Source organism: Pogoniulus pusillus, chromosome 3, assembly GCF_015220805.1.
Source record: "Pogoniulus pusillus isolate bPogPus1 chromosome 3, bPogPus1.pri, whole genome shotgun sequence".
Classification (NCBI taxonomy): domain Eukaryota; kingdom Metazoa; phylum Chordata; class Aves; order Piciformes; family Lybiidae; genus Pogoniulus; species Pogoniulus pusillus.
Window position 1 is genome coordinate 8,541,090 of NC_087266.1, and position 22,085 is coordinate 8,563,174.

The window sequence follows — 22,085 nt, forward strand, 5'->3', positions numbered from 1 at the left end:
GAAAAGTATTACACTGCAATCAGAAGATATATTAGTGGTTGGAAAAACACATTATCTGAAGAAACGTACAGCTGAATAAAGCAGAGGTTGCATCAAGGATGGAATAAAAACAACTTTGGGAAAGCAAGCATGAATGGGCTCTAGATGGAATACACCAGAATCAAAGTGCAATTGTGCTAAAGCCAGAAAGAGATAACAGGTTGAGTAAAGGGATTTGTCTCTGAAGAGATTTTTTTTTTTCTACATACCTGTCCAGTCTCCTACTACTTTAAGGTGGACCCCAAACGTTGCTTTGGTATCTGTAGGGCACTAAAAATATTAAATACATTAAGAACCACTTCTGAGTAACCAGAAAATAACAAAATGCATTCAAAGTACAATTCTTAAGACAGAACCTGGTGTAAAGAGGTCATTCTTGAAGAGCCACACCAGAGCTATATGCTTTAAAAAGCAAGCCTAGCATCAGTATAGTTCAGGAAGTCAGGTATGGCTAGGCTACACTCAGTCTTAACCCCTTCTTTTTGGTCACAGAAGAAAGGGCTTGTCTGGGGGTGTGATCTGCACCAGCTACTTCACTAAGACTTAGTTAGCAATGATATCAAGTGAAGATACACAAACATGCCCACTACTATTGCCACTATTCAAAATCAGGGAGAGTCCAATCACTCCTAAACCAAGGCATTTAACTGACTCCTGATTTTTGAACAAGCATTTTCAGGGTGTTCATTCTCACACAGCTCAGGCTTTCTCCTAAGTGGAAACTGAGATTTTTCTGCACTTCACAAGAGCGTATAATTTGCAAAGGAAAAACATCAGATTGCATGGCACAGCATAAAAATCAATTTGCAGTCACTATTCTCTCACTCTGCACCCATGCCCTCACCTTGTGATTATCAACATAGGAATGGTATTATTCACAGTCTTATCTCCCCCACTGCATATTAAAAAACTCCAGTCAAGCCATGCCAAAGGTTCAGGATGCCCCCTCAGTTTTGTTCCTTGTTAGTCAAAGGGAAATTTCAAAGTGCTGCCTGGACAGGCTTTTATAGGTACATCAGAAGAATTCATACATGATCAAGACAAGCAGCTGTTCCTCAGGAAAAGGTTCTTCACTTTCCTTTTATAAACCAACATGATTGGGGTTTTTTTTGATAGAAGATAATGCTACTGCATTTTGATGCCTTTGTTAGAACCTGTTGATGATTGATCCAAGCTCCACCATGAATCCAACACTCAATAGATGACATTTCTGTCTTTTTTTTTTCCCTGCTGTTACAGACAAATATAAATTCTGAGATGACTTAAACTCAAGGAATACATCTGTATCTTAAACAAAAGTAGCTTCACCCCTCAAGTCCATGCTTTTCCAATTTGGTGACCAGGATGTCATGTGCAAGTGTCAAATACTTCATGAAGGTTCTCTTTTTACCATCGTGTGTGGTGACAGGGCAAGAGACTAGGGACTGAAGCTGCTTCAGGTGAAATGCATTTTGGCAAATAGTACTTGGATTAACCTCCCTCCCTTCCTTTTAATCTGGGAGCCCTAAGAAACAATTCGGTGACTATTAGCTGTATTGTGGTGAAAAGCCTGGCTGAGGCACTTAGTGCCATGGTCTAGTTGACTGGATAGGACTGGGTGCTAGGTTGGACTGGATGATCTTGGAGGTCTCTTCCAACCTGGTTGATTCTATGAAAGCTGTATGCAGCCCCTTATTTTTTCCCTATTGCACAGTACACTGTTCAAGAGGAAACTGTAAAAGTTAGAAAATCTTGAAATGCAAATTATTTCTTTTAAATAGCTTTCCATAAAAAAAGCAGTGCTTTCTAAGCAGGTAACTCACTAGCTTAAGTAGTCTGTAATGAGAAGGGACACCTGAAGGGAGGCTGTAGCCAGGTGGGGGTTGGTCTCTTCTCCCAGACAGAACAAGGGGACACAATCTCAAGTTGTGCCAGAGGAGGTATAGGCTGGATGTCAGGAGGAAGTTGTTGGCAGAGAGAGTGATTGGCATTGGAATGGGCTGCCCAGGGAGGTGGTGGAGTCACCGTCCCTGGAGGTGTTGAAGAAAAGCCTGTCTGAGGCACTTATTGCCATGGTCTAGTTGACTGGCTAGGGCTGGGTGCTAGTTTGGACTGGATGATCTTGGAGGTCTCTTCTAACCTGTTTGATTCTGTGATTTTATGATTCTAGATATTGTTAAGCAAAAGGTCACAAGTAGTAGGCTTTTCAGTAGCTCTGCTGGCATTTTGAAGAGTTAAATGAACCTCGTTTGCAGCGCTCCTTTGATTAAAATGTTATGGGACATAAACCAACTGTGGCAGATTGTGCAATTATGTGAACCTATATTAATCTCACTCTAACCTCAAGCCATCTATACCTTTAAAACGTGGAGCATTTTACAGGTGGGAATGTCTACACTAATCAAGTTATCTGTCACTATTTGGCCACCTTTCAAAAAAAATTTTGAAACCCAAAGAAATTCTGTTAAATTAAATATAGCTGTGCAGGCTTACACCCTTAGAGAAACCAAACCATGTTTTAGCATTGGCAATTTGGTAGATTTCCTTAGAGCTGCTCATCAGACGTGAGCAAGTTTAGAATAGCTATTTGTATTTTTTGTACCTAGTTTTGCATTCAAAGCATTGAGAATAGCATTTTGTATGTAGATAAAACTAATTGAATAAAAATGATCCTATATTGTGATGAAAAAGCCACTTTTCCATACTCTTTAACTCCCCCCCCCCCCCCTTTTTTTTTTTCCAAGAGAACTTGAACTACAAATGCAAATGATCACATAGGGCATTTGCAACAATCCCTGGAGAAGTTAATGCTTATAAACAAACAAATTAATTACACTCTCCAGTAACTACTGCTCTACTACTTGTCTCTATGCTAAAATACAGATAATATTTTTTAATAAACTTTAATGTTTAATGCTCTAAGAGATTAACATATACTTGAAATGTATTTATCAGTTGTATATAGTGAACACAATTCTCAATGGGATCATAGGATCATGGAATCAGTCAAGGTTGGAAGGGACCACAAGGATCGTCTAGTTCCAATCCCCCTGCCATGGGCAGGGACATCCTACCCTAGAGCAGGCTGGCCACAGTATCATCCAGCCTGGCCTTAAACACCTCCAGCAATGGGGCCTCAACCACCTCCCTGGGCAACCCATTCCAGGCTCTCACCACTCTCATGGTGAACAACTTCCTCCTCATGTCCAATCTGAATCTCTCCAACTCCAGCTTTGCTCCTTTCTCCCTAGTCCTGTCACTACCTGATAGCCTAAAAAGTCCCTCCTCAGCTTTTTAATTGTCTGCTATGCTTTGTTTTTACATGAACACAGAGTGAACTAATCACTGTTAGATCCTTGCTCCAGACTCAGACAAACCATTATGCAGATCAAGAAAAACACATTAAAGACTTAGCATGTTTGGGAAAGAGGAAGAGCAAGGAAAGTGAGGAGGAGAGAACTAAACATGGCTAACTTAGTTCCCCCTATAGAGAGGGAAAGCAAATAATAATAATAAAGACAATAATAAAAAGTTTTCAACTTTGTCAACCGTAGAAATAAAACATGAACTTCAGAAGCTCAGTAAGCTGCAGCTTGTCTGGTTACATAGACAACTGACATAAACATTCCTACAATGAATCATCCTGGCATTAGAAAATGAAGAGGAGTGATGACAAACATAGGCATGCTATATAAAGGTAGCCAAAAAATAGTAGCTAGACTTCAGTCTGACTCATAGGAGGTGAACTTTGTTACACTGGGTTACCCTTGTTTGCATCCCATAAGAAGCAAATTCCTGAGGGGAAAAAAAAGTTAATCTGAGGAGTTACTCTTCTAAACACAACTCTGCTTCAAAAGCTAGGAGATGATCCAAAATAGCACTAATCAATTTCCTGCTTCATGTTACTCTGCAAATCAGATTCCATCTAAAGGCTTTCCTTGTTAAGAGACTTGGCCCTGCAGATATCTTAACGAGAAGACATCATTAGACAATATAACATATCTGAAGGTGGGGAAATCCTAACCATGGGGTTGGCCTCTTCTCCCAGGCAACCAGCAATAGAACAAGGGGACACAGTCTCAAGTTGTGCCAGGGGAGGTATAGGCTAGATGTTAGGAGGAAGTTCTTCACAGAGAGAGTGATTTCCCACTGGAATGGGCTGCCCAGGGAGGTGGTGAAGGCACCGTCCCTGGGGGTCTTCAAGAAGAGACTGGATGAGGCACTCGGTGCCATGGTCTAGTTGACTGAATAGGGCTGGGTGATAGGTTGGCCTGGATGATCTTGGAGGTCTCTTCCAACCTGGTTGATTCCATGATTCTATGATACTATGATTTAAGTGCTAAGGGTTGTCTGGATGATCAAGGTTGAGACCACAGCCACCATACCTGGCGGTGTTCAAAAAAAGACCTGCTGAGGCACTTAGTGCTGTGATCTAGTTGATTGGATAGGGCTGGGTAATAGGTTGGACTGGATGATCTTGGAGGTCTCTTCCACCCTGGTTGATTCTGATTCTATGATTCTAAGTACTCATTGCTTCAGCCAGAGCCCCACCGCAAAGTTGATTCTTTGCTAGCACTCTAGCTGCAGAAACCTACCCCAAACACTTTTCCCTTTAGCCTTCCATTCCCTTACACTTCTTGTTGTACAGCCCCAAACACCTGCAGTTTAGCTAGTGGAAAAAGCACACCACAGCACTGTGGAGTGCTGAGTTCAGCTGCAGTGTCAGAAAGGATCATTCTGGTCATCTGGCATCTAACTTCATCTGCAACACAGACCATAAATCCACACCTACTAAATCCTCTGAGTCTGTAGTTCAGCATTTGCTACTTCACACCTCGAAGTCTCAGTTGTAAACTTACTCTCTGTGTTTGTTTTTGGTTTGTTTGGGTTTTTTAAGACTCAATCTCTTTGGTTTGTTTTTTTAAGTCTCAAGCTATGAGCATTTCTCCATTGTTTTCACTTCTTCACCTCAAGAAAACACAACTCTTTGCTGTACTGATTCTATAAATTGTTTCAATGCTAGCAATATTCAGCCCATATAATTCATGCACTTCAAGGTACAAGCCAGTATTAAAAACAAACCACATTACAGGATGCTCAGAATGCAAGCCTTTGTCTCTGAAGAAATAAAAGGCAATAGAGCAATGTTTCTGCCCAAGGCTGCTCTCTCCAAGGGTATGCAAATACATTGCCAAGAAACACTACACTGAGCTGACAAACCCATGAACAAGCAAAATGAATGGCACAGAAAGCTCCTTCTCTATCATCCCTGATGGAACCTCCATGGGTCATCTCCAGACTCACACTAACTGGTCCTCAGTGGTGTGGGGCACTAATGAAAAGAACCATTGAAGCATCTATAGGTTTTCTAGTCAGATCACCAACACCTTGAAGAAAGCTGTGTCCCTCCAAACGACCTTAGCAGCACACACAGTATTTTGCAAGGCTAAATCCCACTCCCAGTCATTTTAAGTATGTGCTGGAGTGTGTCCAGAAAAGGGCTACTGAGATACTCAGAGGGCTGAAGCACCTCTGCTATGAGGACAGACTGAAAGAGTTGGGGCTGTTCAGTCTGGAGAAGAGCAGGTTCCCAGGTGACCTCACTGTGGCCTTTCAGTATCTGAAGGGGGCCTACAAAAAAGTTGGGGAGAGACTTTTAAGGATATCAGGGAGTGCCAGGACTAGGGGGAATGGAGCAAAGCTGGAGCTGGGTAGGCTCAGGCTGGAGGTGAGGAGTAAGTTGTTGAGCATGAGAGTGGTGAGAGCCTGGAATGGGTTGCCCAGAGAGGTGGTTGAGGCCCCATCCCTGGAGGTGTTTAAAGCCAGGATGGATAGGACTCTGGCCAGCCTGATCTAGGGTAGGGTGTCCCTGACTATGGCAGGGGGGTTGGAAGTAGATGATCCTTGTGGTCCCTTCCAACCCTGACTGAATCTAGTTGACTGGATAGGGCTGGGTGCTAGGTTGGACTGGATGATCTTGGAGGTCTCTTCCAACCTGGTTGATTCTATGATTCTATGATTCCTCCAGTATTCTGTCCATGTGTTAACTGTGCTCATGCTTAAAAGTTGTTCCTGTTTTTCTCTCATGTTGACATTCTCTCACAGTCCCTAGACCTTTCTCCAACCTGACCTGATCTAGAAGCATTACCTCTAACGGGAGATAACACACCAGGCAGTGGATGCTTGTTAAACATTGTGCATTTACTTTCATCATATCATTAGAATAAAAAATGTGCTCATAAGAGGACTATTTAAAGGACTCAGGATTTAGTGAACCCGAGTGCAACAATTTCTGTGCTCCCTTGATCAAAAAGAGTCAGATTTGCAAGTTTAAAGGAAAGTGAATGCTTACTTAGGTTTTATACAGACCCCAAAACATCAAGCCCAAAACCAAACCAAACAAACAAGTTTAAGGAAGTACTGAAGGCATCTCCAGTATTAATCTATTCTATTTTTGTTTTACTTAAATTCTTTGTCAAACATCTGGTAGATTTTCTACTTCCATGAAGAGCAGACAAGCTCTTCTTGGAAGACAGACAAGTGTCTGCCAGCAAAACGCTCCACAATATCTGCATTTCTCCAAATGCTCTGTAAATCGTCTCATAAAGGACAAGTTTCATAACTGTTTGCACAAGATATTTAACAAATCTTATTAGCATGTCATTATGTTAGATTTTGGGGTTATTGTATTTATCTGTCTGCATGAACTTAGATATTGATGTCCTTACATACTTTTTGCTCAGGCAAATTTCCACTTTTTTTAATTTATTTTTTTTTTAATGAAGTAGTTCAGAATTTGGCCCCTAGGCCTTTCCTGTTATGGACAGTTTATTTCTCAAGTTTACAGTACAGGACACATGTTTCTCCATCAGCTCCAGGTCTCCTTCATAGTGCAAAATTTCTTGGTTAAAAGAAGCTCAGAGCTAAAACTTCATTGCTGAACTGTTAATACCTTTGCTGATTTAAAATGATCTCTGGATTATTTAGGGATAAAGACAATCTTGGCTCTGCAAAATGATGGTTTTCTCTTAGAAAAGCAAATGTGTTACATGTGATGTTGTTTATACTCATGTATCATTTCCTGAGAGCCTTCTGACAAGGCATAAAGCCCAAAAATGCAAATGCACAGATCAGGGCTATCATCTTGTAATCCCACCATGCCTAAATCCAGATATCAAATGAGCTTAAACAGAGGTGCAGAAGTAACAAGGAAATCTGCAAAACATCAAATCAAAACAAAATGCTTATAAGTAGAAAATGTATGAGTAAATAAAGGCTCTGAGACATATAGGTACAATACTATAATTTCTTATGTACAGCCACAAACTTATTTTAGGTAATCATAGAATTGCAGAATCAACCAGGTTGGAAGAGACCTCCAAGATCAGCCAGTCCAACCTAGCACCCAACCCTATCCAGTCAACTAGATCATGGCACTAAGTGCCTCAGCCAGGCTTTTCTTCAACACCTCCAGGGACAGTGACTCCACCAACTCCCTGGGCAGCCCTTGCAATGGTAAATCACTTTCTCTGTCAAGAACTTCCTCCTAACAGTTGGACCGGATGACTGTGAAAGTCTCTTCCAGACTGGTTAATTCTATTCTATTCTATTGTCCCCTCTTGTAAGGCTACTATTCAGTGGATATGATGAGTATGTCTTAAAGAGAGAGGCACAGAAACCTCAGCAAAAGTTTAAGCACGTTACCTGTGTCTGAGTATAAACTAGACTGTGGTGGGATACATGTCTGTGTTAATTAAAAAATCCCCAAAGGTCAGCTACAATGCTAAAACAACCTTAACCTGAGAAGACAACAAATACAAAGCTCCAGATATGTGTTGGGATGACAGACAAGGTGCCAGACATCTTTCTAGGTACAAGTAAAGTACAAGGACATTAATCAAATATATTTAATGTTTCAATGTTCATGGGAGCAAAAGAAGTGATACTCTATGTGGACAGTCAACTTCTTACAATATAGATTAACATCTTCACATTTTCACCTATTATCTTAATAACAAGTGGGTCTTTATTTTATTGCAAAAGGGATCCTGGATGCTTAAATGACACTTGAAGGACAGGAGGGTGCATCCTACCAATGGTGCTGGGTCAGAAGAAATGATGAAGAAAGGAGTGAAAATCTATGTCAGGTCAGCCAGTGAAAATCGATCCGTACAGAACAGGAAATGCTTTTTCTCTGCCTGAAGAGCCTGAGCTTAGTGGGCTAAGATTTATTGTTTCATCACTTATAATAAAACTGTGTCCTGGATCTCAGGAAAATTCAATACAGATTATTTGCCTGAGCAACTTCAATGAAGAAAAGAATTGCGGTCAGGTCACTGAAGTCACTAGACAGGAACTACAGCATGCAGAATTCAGTTCCCAGAAACTCTAAAAGAACTCCTCCTCTCCAGCATCCACAGCATTCAAAAGAGGTTTCCAGGAACTAACAGCTTCTCCAGTCCATGTACTAATGTGGTTTGGAGGATTTAAGTTTGGCTCCTTTTCTGAATGTCTCTGGGGAAAGTGTCTTGTCCTCATACTACAGAACTATGCAGTAGTAAAGGGCACTCTCCTTTGTTCTGCATGACAAAGGTGTTATCTCACTATCTACATAGAATGCATACAACTCTGACATCTCATTTCTTGGGTGTTAAAGTAATACTTCAGATACTTTGGTATGGTGAAGTGTCAAAATACCTGAAAGGATAATTTATTGTGCACACACCATTATCAGAAATAGAAGAGGACAATCCTTTGAGATCAAATGTTTCAGCAGGGAAAAAAAAAAGAGTACAATTACTATTCCAAATAGCAGATCTATGCTGTTGCCACAAAACAAAACTTAACAAAGCCTTTCCATCAGCAATTCACCTTCAGCCAAGAGGATAAAGCAAATGGCCTCATTCAATCACCACAGTATCTACTAGACTCTTCTCCATAGCCATCACAAGAAAGACAAGTCAAAAAGTTTTGACGATACTGCATGTACTATCTGGACTGTTTTCTTTTCAGACAGTACTTCTAGTTTAGAATTGATACCACCCCCCAAAAAAAAAAAGCAGCTTTGAGCAGCTCACACTGTTCCATGCATGCACCAGAAGAAAGAATTTTAAATTTTAAGGTACTCAGACAGCAGTCTAACTCAGCTCTGAACTCACACCAGAAGGGCAAAACAATATCTTCTGTGTGCAACACAGATTTCAGTTCCAAAGAAAAACAGAGACACAACTGCACTCAGTGACAACCAAAACTGACATTAATTTGAGAGAACAAAGTATTTGATCCTACAGTTGTGGATGCTTGTTGCAAAGCAGAAGTTTCACCCAACCTAAGATCTGACCTGTCTCCAAATTTAGAAAAATAGAATCATAGAAAAGAATTATAGAATCAACCAGGTTGGAAGAGACCTCCAAGATCATCCAGTCCAACCTAGCACCCAACCCTATCCAGTCAACTAGACCATGGCACCAAGTGCCTCAGCCAGGCTTTTCTTTAACACCTCCAGGGATGGCAACTCCACCACCTCCCTGGGCAGCCCATTCCAATGCCAATCACTCTCTCTGCCAACAACTTCCTCCTAACATCCAGCCTAGACCTCCCCCACCACAACCTGAGACTCTCCCCCCTTGTTCTGTTGCTGGTTGTCTGGGAGAAGAGACCAACCCCCACCTGGCTACAACCTCCCTTCAGGTGGTTGCAGACAGCAATGAGGTCACCCCTTAGCCTCTTCTTCTCCAGGCTAAACAACCCCCAGCTCCCTCAGCCTCTCCTCATAGGGTTTGTGTTCCAGGCCCTTCACCAGCCTAGTTGCCCTTCTCTGGTCATGTTCCAGCACCTCAACATCTCTCCTGAATTGAGTGGCCCAGAACTGGACACAGCACTCAAGGTGTAGCCTGACCAGTGTTGAGTACAGGGGAAGAATAACCTCCCTTGTCCTACTGGCCACACTGTTCCTGATTCAGGCCAGGATGCCATTGCCTCTCTTGGCCACCTGGGCACACTGCTGGCTCATGTTCAGCATACTATCCACCAGTATCTTGGTTTTGTCCTTATTTCAAAGTTTGTCACAGGCGTATCTCCACATGAAGTGATGGAACTGTTTCCTGCACTCTTTTGCCACTAGTGAATCAACACTACTAAAATGACAAAGTTACCAAGCTTTATGAGGTGCTGGGAGTAGACACCAGTCTTTTAGTGTTGGGCTTCAGGCAGAACTGAGCAGTCTGAAATAAGGAAAGTAGGAAGGGTAACGTTAGGTCATTCTGGTAGGGAGGCACAGCTGCAGGAGAAAAATAGCCTTGAAGAAGGCTGGCAAAGAAGTTGTTGTCTGTATCTAGCTGCGCGAGGGGGACTAAGGGGGGCTGGTCAGTTAGCTCTGCCTCTGTGCATGTGGACAGCCCATATTTCTGCTATGAAACCTATCAGAATTATACATGTTGTATTAGCCACTATATAAGCATCACTCTTAGCTTCAGTAAAGGGGCATTGACCATATGCATCATGTTGATGTGAAATGTCATGCTGGTTTCCTGCACGGATTCTGAAGAGAGAGACAAACACAGCATTTTAGAAGCTAAGTCATCTTGCTTGTGGCTTTCATAGACTGTGTAGGAGATTCAGCAGCAGAGATGACATGAAAAGACCCAGCACATATTCTGAAGCATCTGAAAACCAGAAAGCTACTTCCATAAGGCTTACTGCAATCACTACATACCAACGCAAGAAACTCCAGAAATGTAAGAAGAGTGACTTTTTCTGCTAAGACACCAATATATATTCTGAATGTGAATCCACTTTTGATTGCATTAGTAAATATAGGAACAGTCAGTACCATAGCTTCATGCTGCTGCAAATAGTCAGTAGTGCAGTTAAGTGTCTGGAAGGAGAGGGAACTCAACATCAAGAGGAAAATGTAAGATGGAGATGGAAAGAAGAACAATGCTACTGTAAACTGCAAACCTTAGTTTCTTCTTGTGCACACAAGTTAAAACAAAGAGCAAAGAGCAACAAGAATAAAGCCAAAGGAAACACTACCCAAAATGTAAAAAAAAAAAGCTGGAAGGATCTCCATAAATTTTGTGGGCTTTTTAAGTTTAGTTTTGTTAAGATCTGGGGCTTTCTACACTAAAGAGTGGAATATATGAACTGCAATGAAGGATCAACCTTACTACTAGAAATTCATACTATTATTAATGATTATTTTCTACAGCCTTTAAAAGATTGTTGTGGACAATCACATTTAAACTGAATTCCACAGCACAGGAGTTCCACACTTCTTCCACAAAACTATAAAGAAATGTCTAGTCTTTAGAAGCAGAGCACTACAGAGACTTCTGATGTTTCTCTGGCCAGCCTGATCTAGGGTAGGGTGTCCCTGCTCATGGTAGAGGGGCTGGAACTAAATGACTGATTATATGATTCTTTGGGTGGTCTGATCTCTAGACCATATTGCACACTTAGTCTGAAAGGGAAATCTCCTTAGAAGTGTTTATCATGTAGAAACAAACAAAGATCATTTGTCCCCTTACAACCCTTCTGTTGTGCTAGGCTTGTCCTGGCTTGCCCAGACATGTTTTTCTGCTCTCTCTCCTTCTGCTGATAGGAGAAGCAACCACAGGAAAGAGGACAAAGAACCTGAAGTCCACTGAGCCTAAAGATCCTGGCTTGCCCATAGTTGTTTTACTCCTGTTCACATCCTGTGGTAACCAAGGTACATACACTTGGCTTGTGCCTGCCTCGTGCAAGGCCTATGTTTTCCCAAATTTGGGTAAAGTAAGCTTATGGCTTCATCCACTACAGTCAAACTTGGCTAACTGTCATTCTGATTGGCTATTCTGTGTCCAAAGGCCCATTAATCTCAGGCTGTATTGACAAAAGAGATGAGCAGGTAGACACAATGTGCTTCCTGCATGCTTGCTTGCTGTTACTGCCATTGCCTCTGTCTTAACATGCTCTCTGCTTCTCTGTGTTGCCTTCTCCAGCATTATGCTATGCTAACTATAAGTTAGCCCCGCTGCTTAGTAAGAAGCTCTGATGCTTTAGGCTTATCTGCCCACAGGTGTTTAAGTACTTCACAGTATTTCACAGTATCACCAAGGTTGGAAGAGACCTCACAGATCATCAAGTCCAACCCTTTACCACAGTGCCCAAGGCTAGACCATGGCACCAAGTGCCACATCCAACCTTGCCTTGAACTGCCCCAGGGACGACGACTCCACCACCTCCCCAGGCAGCCCATTCCAGTGCCCAATGACTCTCTCAGTGAAGAACTTTCTCCTCACCTCGAGCCGAAATTTCCCCTGGCGCAGCCTGAGGCTGTGTCCTCTTGTTCTGGAGCTGGCCACCTGAGAGAAGAGAGCAACCTCCTCCTGGCCACAACCACCCTTCAGGTAGTTGTAGACAGCAATAAGGTCACCCCTGAGCCTCCTCTTCTCCAGGCTAAACAACCCCAGCTCCCTAAGCCTCTCCTCGTAGGGCTTGTGCTCGAGGCCTCTCACCAGCCTCGTCGCCCTTCTCTGGACACGCTCAAGCATCTCAGTGTCCTTCCTAAACTGGGGGGCCCAGAACTGAACGCAGTACTCGAGGTGTGGTCTGACCAGTGCAGAGTACAGGGGCAGAATGACCTCCCCGCTCCTGCTGACCACACCATTCCTGATGCAGGCCAGGATGCCACTGGCTCTCTTGGCCACCTGGGCACACTGCTGGCTCATGTTCAGGCGGGTATCAATCAGCATCCCCCAGATCCCTCTCTGTCTGGCTGCTCTCCAGCCACTCCGACCCCAGCCTGTATCTCTGCATGGGGTTGTTGTGGCCAAAGTGCAGCACCCTGCACTTGGAGCTATTGAACCCCATCCCATTGGCCTCTGCCCATCTGTCCAGGCGGTCAAGGTCCCGCTGCAGAGCCCTTCTGCCCTCCAGCTCAGTCACATCTGCCCCCAGCTTAGTGTCATCTGCAAACTTGCTGATGACTGACTCGATGACACTTGTTAGTGTCTTGCCCATATAAAGGTAAGCAAGCCCTGGTTTCACCTGATATGATCAGTTTTGCAAATGTCATTCTGATTGGTGAATCTGTGGCCAAAGGAGCCATCACCCTCAGGCAAATAAAATAAACTGAGTCAAGTTGCAAGCAGTTGTGCTGCCTCTGCTTCACAGAACTACCTCTGCCTCACTGAGCAGCCTCAGTGTGTGCTGCTCTATTCTACACGTTCTCTGCTCTAGTTCACTGCTCTTGACTTGGACGTGTTCTGCTCTGCCTTGTGATTCAGGCTGGCTTAGTCATGATGTTTTGGGCCTCAACTACCTGGAAACTGAAGTGTCTCAAGTTTATCAGAAGGTGTTAAGTGTCTCACAACATGGTGAGAAGTGCCACTGACACTGTGCTCTGCACATCTGCAAGAGATGCTGCCTGCACCTCTGCAAACCTTCACGCCAAAAGGAACCAGGATCAAGTCAGAGATAATCTGCCTCTTTCCCAGCACCCTGCTAGAGCCTGGGAAGATCTAGAAGCCTCTCAACGGCTACCAAGATCCCAAGCAGTTCCAACACTGCCCCAAAGGAGCCAGGGACTAACTTGAAATTCCTACTCTACCGCCATAGGCAGCACAGACGTTCCCCAGGACTCTGGGCTGCCTTTTATTTGTAAGTGAGGCAAAGCCATTTTGTGGCAAAACTTTTCCAATTCTTCTGGTTCTCCTAAATGAACGAATTGCCCATAAGCATCCCTGTGAAGATTTTCCTGAATGAATTAGAACCCAAAATTGACTAATTTGTATACAGTTGTGGGCAGGGCTTTCCAGAAATAAAAATAACAACATATTTTATAATTCCTGCCTTGTTAATTGTCACAACCATCTCACATCAAGGTCAATGATACTAACAGACACTCCTAACCTGGAGTTGGACTGCAGGTTGGAAAGAAAGCACCTGAAGTGCAAGATAAGGAAATCTCAGCCAGTACACCAGCTTCAATAGTGGCTCAAGTTAAATGCCTCTCCGCTAACACACAGAACATGGGGAACAAGCAAGAAGAGATGAAGACATGTGCATGACTGCAGGGCTATGATGTTATGGGTATTACTGAGACATGGTCTCATGTCTGCAGCATAGGATTAGGTAGCATAAACGCTTCAGGAAAGACAGACAGGGAAGAAGAGGATGGAGTGTTGCCCTCTACATTAAGGATCAACTGGAGATGATGGAGCTACACTCGGGGATAGACAGTTTATGAGTGAGGACTAAACAGCAGGCAAGGGAAAGGGACACCATAGAGGGAGTCTGCTACAGGCCACATGACCAAGAAGACTGAGTGAATGAGATTCTCTATAAATAGATAGGAGCAGCTTTGTGTTCTTAAGCCCTGGTCTTCATGGAAGATTTCACCCACATGGGTGAAATCAGCAATCTGAGAGGCACCAACAATCTCAGAGGCTCCTGGAGTGCATTGATAATACTTTCCTCCTCCAAATGGTAAAAGAACCCACATGAAAAGGTGCTACTCTGGACCTTTTCCTCACCAATAAGGAGGAGTTGGTGAGGGATGTTAAACTTAAGGGCAGCCTTGGCAACAGCAAGCATGGAATGACAAAATCCTCAAGGCAAAGAGGATGTGAAGCAAGCTCACTACTCTGGATTTCAAGAGAGCAGACTTTATCCTCTTGAAGGATCTGTTTGGCAGAGTGTCATGGGATAAAGCTATGGAGGACAGAGGGGCCCAAGAAAGCTGGTCAATATTCATGGACCATCTCCTCCAAGTCCAGGAGCAATGCATCTCAAGAAGAAGGCAGACAAGAGTACTGGGAGGCCAGCACAGAAGAGAAGGATGCTCCTGGACTTACTTGGAAAAATGAGAATCTGTCAAGAATGGAAGTAAGAATAAGCCACATAGAATGAGGCCTTGAGCAATCTGGTCTAATGGGAGGGTGTCCCTACCCATAATAAGGGGGTTGTAACTAGATGAACATCAAGGCCCCTTTCAACCCAAATAATTCCATGATTCTACGAATGCTCAAGCAGAGTCCATCCAAGGGCCATGAAAATGACTAAGGACTCACACCTCCTGTGATTAAAGACTTAGAGAATGGGGACTATTAAGCCTGGAGAAGGATCAAGGGGACTCTATCAATGTAGTGTGCAAAAAGAATGTAGCCAGGCTCTTTTCAGTGCTGCCTCAATGGCAGGACAAGAGGCAGTGAGTACAAACTGCAAACATAGAAGGTTCCTTCTAAACATCAGGAAACACCTTTTTACTATGAGAGTGACTAAGCACTGAAATAGATTACCCATGGAGGTTGTGGAGTCTCCATCCTCTAGAGGTTCCCTTCAATCTCAACCATTCTGTGATTCTGTGACACAGACCTTGACAGAAGGGCCAGGTCACAGGTTAGCAAAGAGGCCAGAGTGCCAGCTGTGAATTCAGAGCAACGTGGACATTGGTCTCCAAATTATCGAGCACATTTTGCATCAATGACTTGGCTCATTCTTTTCACCAGCAGGGGGAATAACACTTTCAACTGCCAAAAAGGAAAAGAAAAACAAACCACTGCACACATTTCTAAACAGTATCTACCTCTATGTTGACTTGGTTAAGATTCAGAGCTCCCTGTGGCTGGAGCTTCTGGTGGGAGCTCTGCCAGAGTGCAATGGGAGTGGGTTCATGCCCTTTACACAACCTCCCAGTGTTTTCCTCCACCTCAGCATTATGTAAGAGACTGAGCTAAACTGTAAATATTACACAACCTAGAAAAGGGGAGGGACTAGTAAAATAGCTCTATGACTCTTCACATTGACTCACACCTTCCTTCCCAATTTTGCTTACAGCCCTTGCTTAGAGCATAAAGATATGTCTGAACTGGTCACTTCTTGGTTATGAAGCATACTCCAGGCAGAGAGAGATGCTTCGTGGGCTCAGAGAAGGACTTCATGTAGAGCCTGGGAACAGGCTTTTTATACTAGGGTCTGTTTCAACAGGACATGAGGTAATGGTTTTAAACAAAAAGACAGACATGGGCTAGAAATAAAGAAGAGGTTTTTTTACAATGAGAATGCTGAAACACTGGAACAAATTGCCTAGAGAGATGGTAGAAGCCCCATCCCTGGAAACATTCAAGGTTAGGTTGGAAGGGGCTGTGAGTGAGCAACCTTTTCTAGTTGAAGGTGTCCCTGCTCTTTGCAGAGGGCATTGGACTATATGACCTTTCACAGTCCCTTTCAGCCCAAATTATCCTGATTCTAAAGCAGGCCAACAGCATCAGGAAGATGGTCACAGTCTTTCCTCTAGTGCTGCCATCACTGCTGCACTGCACTTCCAGTATTCACTCCTCATGCTGCATTTGATGTGGCTTTGAGCACCTACCTGAGATAAATAACCTAGGGATTATCATGATCCAACAAAAGAAGCAGCAGTGGTGTTCCAGCTTGCTTGACCTACAAATAGGTCAGATGGGAACAGAACAAATATTGAGTTAAGCTGTTTCCTACACACTCTATAAGCACAGTCCCATGTCTGGCATCACATTAAACAACAAAAAAAAACAACTTTCTAAGGAAGGCCAGCAGCCCAAGGCATGTTCTATGACCTAGGAAGACATGTGGAAACGACTGTTCCCTGCTTGGGCTGGGCAAAAAGATAGTCATAAACCTACACTTTTCAAATCCTTGTTATGCTGTTAAACAGCCATTTACCCAGTAACAGCATTTCTCCAGCACAGCTGATGTTCTACTGAAATATGTTTGTGGCAATAAAAATGAAGCTCAGTAACTCAGCACTAATTTCATATCTTGTGAGACTTAAAATAAGTCTGCAATCTTGAAGGATATGCTGTTATGCTGAGGGATATCACTGTACTTTAAAATGAAAAGCACTGAGCATGAACAGAAATTTCCTGGTCTAGTATTGCATACTTAAAGACATAATGCAATGTGCATGAGTGGAAATTGCTAGTTCTAATCTTACATATTCACTACATGACTGTAAAAATTACACAAGCTGTAATTTCTCAGCTAGAATGACATAGGAATATATGTTTCATGCTATCTGAATATAAGTGAGTTATTTATATTTATTAAGGAAATTCTGACTGACAAGAGATCTATTTTCCATGGCTCTTAGATCTAGAAGTCTTCCTGTGAAAGTAGTTTTTCATCATGCAGTCTTATAGTATGCCATTTCAATGCTGCATGAAATCCTCAACTAATACAAAGAGCTTGAATTCAATAAAACATCTCAGCCTAAAATCTAATCCAGTGGGCCCATATCAGCAGCTTCTTTTCTGATAAAAATTCTCATCATAGCAAAAGCAAGCAGTGTGCCTAGGTGGCAGAGAAGGCACCCTGGCTTGTATTAGAAATGCTGTGTTCAGCAGGAGTAAGGAGGTGATTGTCCTCTGGTCACACCTTGAGTATTGTGTTCAGTTTTGGGCACCTCATTACAAGAGGGATGTGGAGGTGCTGGAGCAAGTGCAGAGGAGGGCAGTGAAGATGGTGAAGGGCCTGAAGAATAAAACTTATGAAGGTCAACTGAAGGACCTGGGGCTGTTGAGTTTGAAAAAGAGGAGGCTGAGGGGAGACCTCAGTGCTGTCTACAGCTACCTGAAACGATATTGTGGAGAGGCTGATGCTGGTCTCTTCTCAGAGATAACCAGTGATAGAACAAAAGGGAACGGCCTCAAGCTGTGACTGGGTAGGTTTAAACTGGACATTAGGAACAAAAAAGAGTGGTCAGGTATTGCAATGGGCTGCCCAGGGAGGTTGTTTCCTCACCAACTGTGGATGTGTTTAAAAATTGTTTGGATATGGTGCCTGGGGATATGGTTTAGGGTGAATATTGTAAAGTAGGGATGCCGGTTGCACTTGGTGATCCTGAGGGTCTTTTCCAACCTGAATGTTTCTGTGACTCTATGATTCTGCTAAATAAAAAGTTTTGCTAGAAAAGACCAACTACTGAACCAAGCCTAATAGTCTTTGATAACCTCATTTCTGGAAATTAGAATCACAAGATCCATTGTTTTAGCAGTGTCCTGATATAGGAAGAGTTAAATCTTTATAAGAGACCCTTAGTTTCCAAACTACAATTATTACTGGTGATCAAATTGCTACTGCTATTTTAATTTCAACTGAGATGGACAGTCAGAAATTAAGAACATAATGTTTCAAAAATAATTTTTACTTAAGATGTGTCCACTGATATAGAAGAGGTACAACATTACTAAATATAGCCAGACTAGAGCCAAATATGTGTAAAGAGAAAACTGAGACTTATGCTAAATTACTCAAATTTATCTTTTAATCACTAAACAAATAAAAAAACCCCATAAATATTGACCAAATCATTCTGCACAAAAAAAAAAAAAAGTCATCCACCATTCCATTATACTCAATGAATAGATTTTTTTCAGCATTGCATATCTAAGATAGCACTGTACAGATGAAAGCCTTAAAAATTGCCTATTGGAGTTGACAAATCACTTTCATTTTCTACTGGTCAAGTGCACAGCCAGGAAAACTTCACAAAAATCAGGCTAAGCAGGTGCCAATATTGCCTCACCAAGCTGAGGCAGAAGAAGCTTTCCTTAACTGAGATTCATTTCCAGATTTACAGCACAAAATCTATTTTGGATGGACTTTAGTGTGGGTTTCCCTTTGACATTACTTGCCTCCTAGCTCTGCATGCAGAGAAATAGAATAAAACAAACCACTTCACAAAACCAAAGAACTGGAAGTAGACAGGACCTGAATCTCAGGTAAAATATCTCAGCTGTTCCACAGCACTAGGTACAATTCAGTGAGGATGAAGTGTCTTTGGACTGATGTCCAAGGAAAAGAATCAAATGTGAATATTTAATCTCCCTGGTCTACTTGAAGAAGAACAATCATAAAGCCTTTATTGTCTTTTGAAGGAAAATGCTGCCACTAATACGCAAACTTGGGCTCTGCTTTTTGGTACTGACATTCAGTGCAGTACAGTAATTTTTTGATAGCATCTCCCAGACCTCTGTATTAATCACTTCTGGAAAACTTCAGGTCTGCTTATACATAAGTTCACTTTATTCCAGTTTGTTTCCAGGGATTCCAGATCTCATTCTAAATCAACTGAGCTGAGTAAGTAAGTAGTAATCTTGATGCTGTATGACTTCACTGGTGTATCACTAAGTCACTGATATATCTCTTAACATAAAAATAAAACAGAAGACTATTTTAGAAACTTCTTTCAACTTTTATAACCTTTGAAAAGGCAATTGCAGGAATGTCTTTTCACTGCATAAGAAAGATGTGCTCAAGCTTTTTTTAAAGTCTATAAAAAGAGGTCAAAAAACCCTCTTTTATGAAACAATGATCGAGATTGCAATGATGTTATTTATTTATTTATTTATTACTGGGTTTCACTTATGGAAGACTGAAAACAGTTCCCATTATCATTTTCTCAGCAGTAGAGAAAATTAAATAAATATTGAGTACTGTCATACATAATAATCATGCCATTTCATATTCATTGCTACACTCATAAATGAAACATAAGCTCTTCTGGAGGGAATTTTCAGCTTGTAGGAAACATAGACCATTTGCTTTTTGCTTACCCAATATAAACAATAAGGAAAGTACAGGAAAAAAAATACACAACAAACAAAAAACACTAAACATATTTCTTACCATTGTAAGGGTGAATGGATGGCTTTCCAATGCAGACACTCTTGGACAGTGCAGAATGACATACTGAAATAAAATCAGCCAGAGAAATTGAAATTATACAAAAGATGCACTCAAAACACTCAATGACAGGCCAGCACACACAAAGTGAAAGTCATCCCGACAGAGTGGCTGGAGAGCAGCCAGGAGGAAAGGGACCTGGGGGTACTGGTAGATAGTAGCTGAACATGAGGCAGCAGTGTGCCCAGGCGGCCAAGAGAGCCAGTGGCATCCTGGCCTGGATCAGGAACAGTGTGGCCAGTAGGGCAAGGGAGGTTATTCTGCCCCTGTACTCAGCACTGGTCAGGCCACACCTTGAGTACTGTGTCCAGTTCTGGGCCCCTCAATTCAAGAGAGATGTGGAGGTGCTGGAACATGTCCAGAGAAGGGCAACAAAGCTGGTGAGGGGCCTGGAACACAAACCCTATGAGGAGAGGCTGAGGGAGCTGGGGGTTGTTTAGCCTGGAGAAAAGGGGGCTCAGGGGTGATCTCATTGCTGTCTACACCTAGCTGAAAGGGAGATTGTAGCCAGGTGGGGTTTGGTCTCTTCTCATAGGCAACCAGCAACATAACAAGGAGACAAGTCTCAAGTTGTGCCAGAGGAGGTATGGACTAGATGTTAGGAGGAAGTTGTTGGCAGAGAGAGTGATCTGCCATTGGAATGGGCTGCCCAGGGAGGTGGTGGAGTTGCCGTCCCTGGAGATGTTCAAGAAAAGCCTGGCTGAGGCACTTAGTGCCATGGTCTAGTTGACTGGCTAGGGCTGGGTACTAGGTTGGCCTGGATGACCTTGGAGGTCTCTTCCAACCTGGTTGATTCTATGATTCTATGACTCTATGAACAGCAAAGATCTTTTTAGGAGCACACCAACTCACCTGACCAGGCCTTGCTTTGAAATCATCTTTCACCATCCTTACTTCGAGGACATCGCAGGGATGGCTTATCGCTGAAGTTATTGTGACTGGCTTATTGCTGCGGATGTAGCGGTACAGCCTTTCTACACAGTACAAGCAGAGTGGTCCAGAAATCCAAAACCACGTCTGTTGAAAGAAAAGAGCTATGTTACTTTTCATTTTAAGTTTTCTGATTTCAAAACTACACAAGTGCCTGCAAAACTTCATTTCACATCTACCACTGTGACACAGTGTTTTGTTCATAAGCAACCTCTGCACCTAAGAGTTAAAGGATAGTGCTAGGTCTTGTAGGAAAAAGATTAGAGAGGCAAAAGCCCATTTAGAACTTAGGCTGGCCACTGCTGTTAAAGAGAATAAAAAATGTTCCTATAAATATATTAATGGCAAGAGAAGGGGCAAGGACAGCCTCCAGTCCCTATTAGATAGAGAGGGGAATATAGTGACAAATTAAGTGCATTATGGAAGCTTAATCAACCTAACTGGCAGCATCGCCGACAAGCACAACAAATTTCAATCACCAACCCCATGAAGAACATAATGCTAATGACCTCCTTTGCAACCATGTTACTCTAGGTTCATATAGCTACATGAAAACTGAATTCAGCAGCAAATGACACAGAAGACATCCTGTTTCAAAGTCTAATAGATCAGAGCACCACAAAACTGGTTAACCTTTTTTTGGAAAGATCCTGGCTTACACTAGTATTTGACTATTATCTTCTTTCAATCATCTTGCCAGGGGAGATTTAGGCTCAAGGAGAGGAGAAAGTTCTTCACTGAGAGAGTCATTGGACACTGGAATGGGCTGCCCGGGGAGGTGGTGGAGTCACCGTCCCTGGAGCTGTTCAAGGCAGGATTGGACGTGGCACTTGGTGCCATGGTCTAGCCTTGAGCTCTGTGGTAAAGAGCTGGAGTTGATGATCTGTGAGGTCTCTTCCAATCCTAATAATACTGAGATACTGTGATCTCAGATACAGGCAGAAAAACATAAGAAGCATTCTTGTGCTATAGAATTCATGCTTATATTAAACTAGTGTAAAATCAGAGACAAGGGAGAGAAATGGGCACTCTTGAACCATGACTCGTTTGCCCCTGCAGAAGATGCGTATGCTAGACAAACAATGCCCTCTGCACTGAGTGTATGCAAAGCCATAGGTGACTACCTCAGATGCAGACATTTGCAGCTGTTCTGCTAAATCACATCCTAAGAGTCAATTATGACAGCTTATGGCAGAGCTAACTACAAATTCCATATTGCTCAGTCATTCAAGCCATAGCATTGAAGTGCCTCTCATCCTAATCCATTCCCGGTTTTCTAAGTCACACATCAGCATCTCCTGCAACTTGCAAGCACCTTTGGCAGCTCACAAGACTTAACGCTATTTTTTTTTCTCCATTTGGTATTACTATGTGCATAAAACACTTCCAAAACCAAAACAGAACTAAATAATGGTACTAATTGCTAGAGGACA

At 42.6% G+C, this 22,085-nt stretch overlaps 1 protein-coding gene across 3 annotated transcripts in view; it reads right to left on the reverse strand.

Annotated features, from left to right (window-relative positions):
- NOX4 (NADPH oxidase 4) overlaps positions 1-22,085 on the reverse strand; it is a 121,900-nt gene that overhangs the window by 68,291 nt on the left and 31,524 nt on the right. For all 3 annotated transcript variants that reach the window (XM_064169752.1, XM_064169742.1, XM_064169734.1), the window contains 3 exons: positions 20,575-20,739; positions 19,666-19,728; positions 249-309 (listed from right to left, as the gene is read on the reverse strand). In XM_064169752.1, the coding sequence (XP_064025822.1) occupies positions 249-309; positions 19,666-19,728; positions 20,575-20,739 (289 nt within the window). The remainder of the gene's footprint in view (positions 1-248; positions 310-19,665; positions 19,729-20,574; positions 20,740-22,085) is intronic.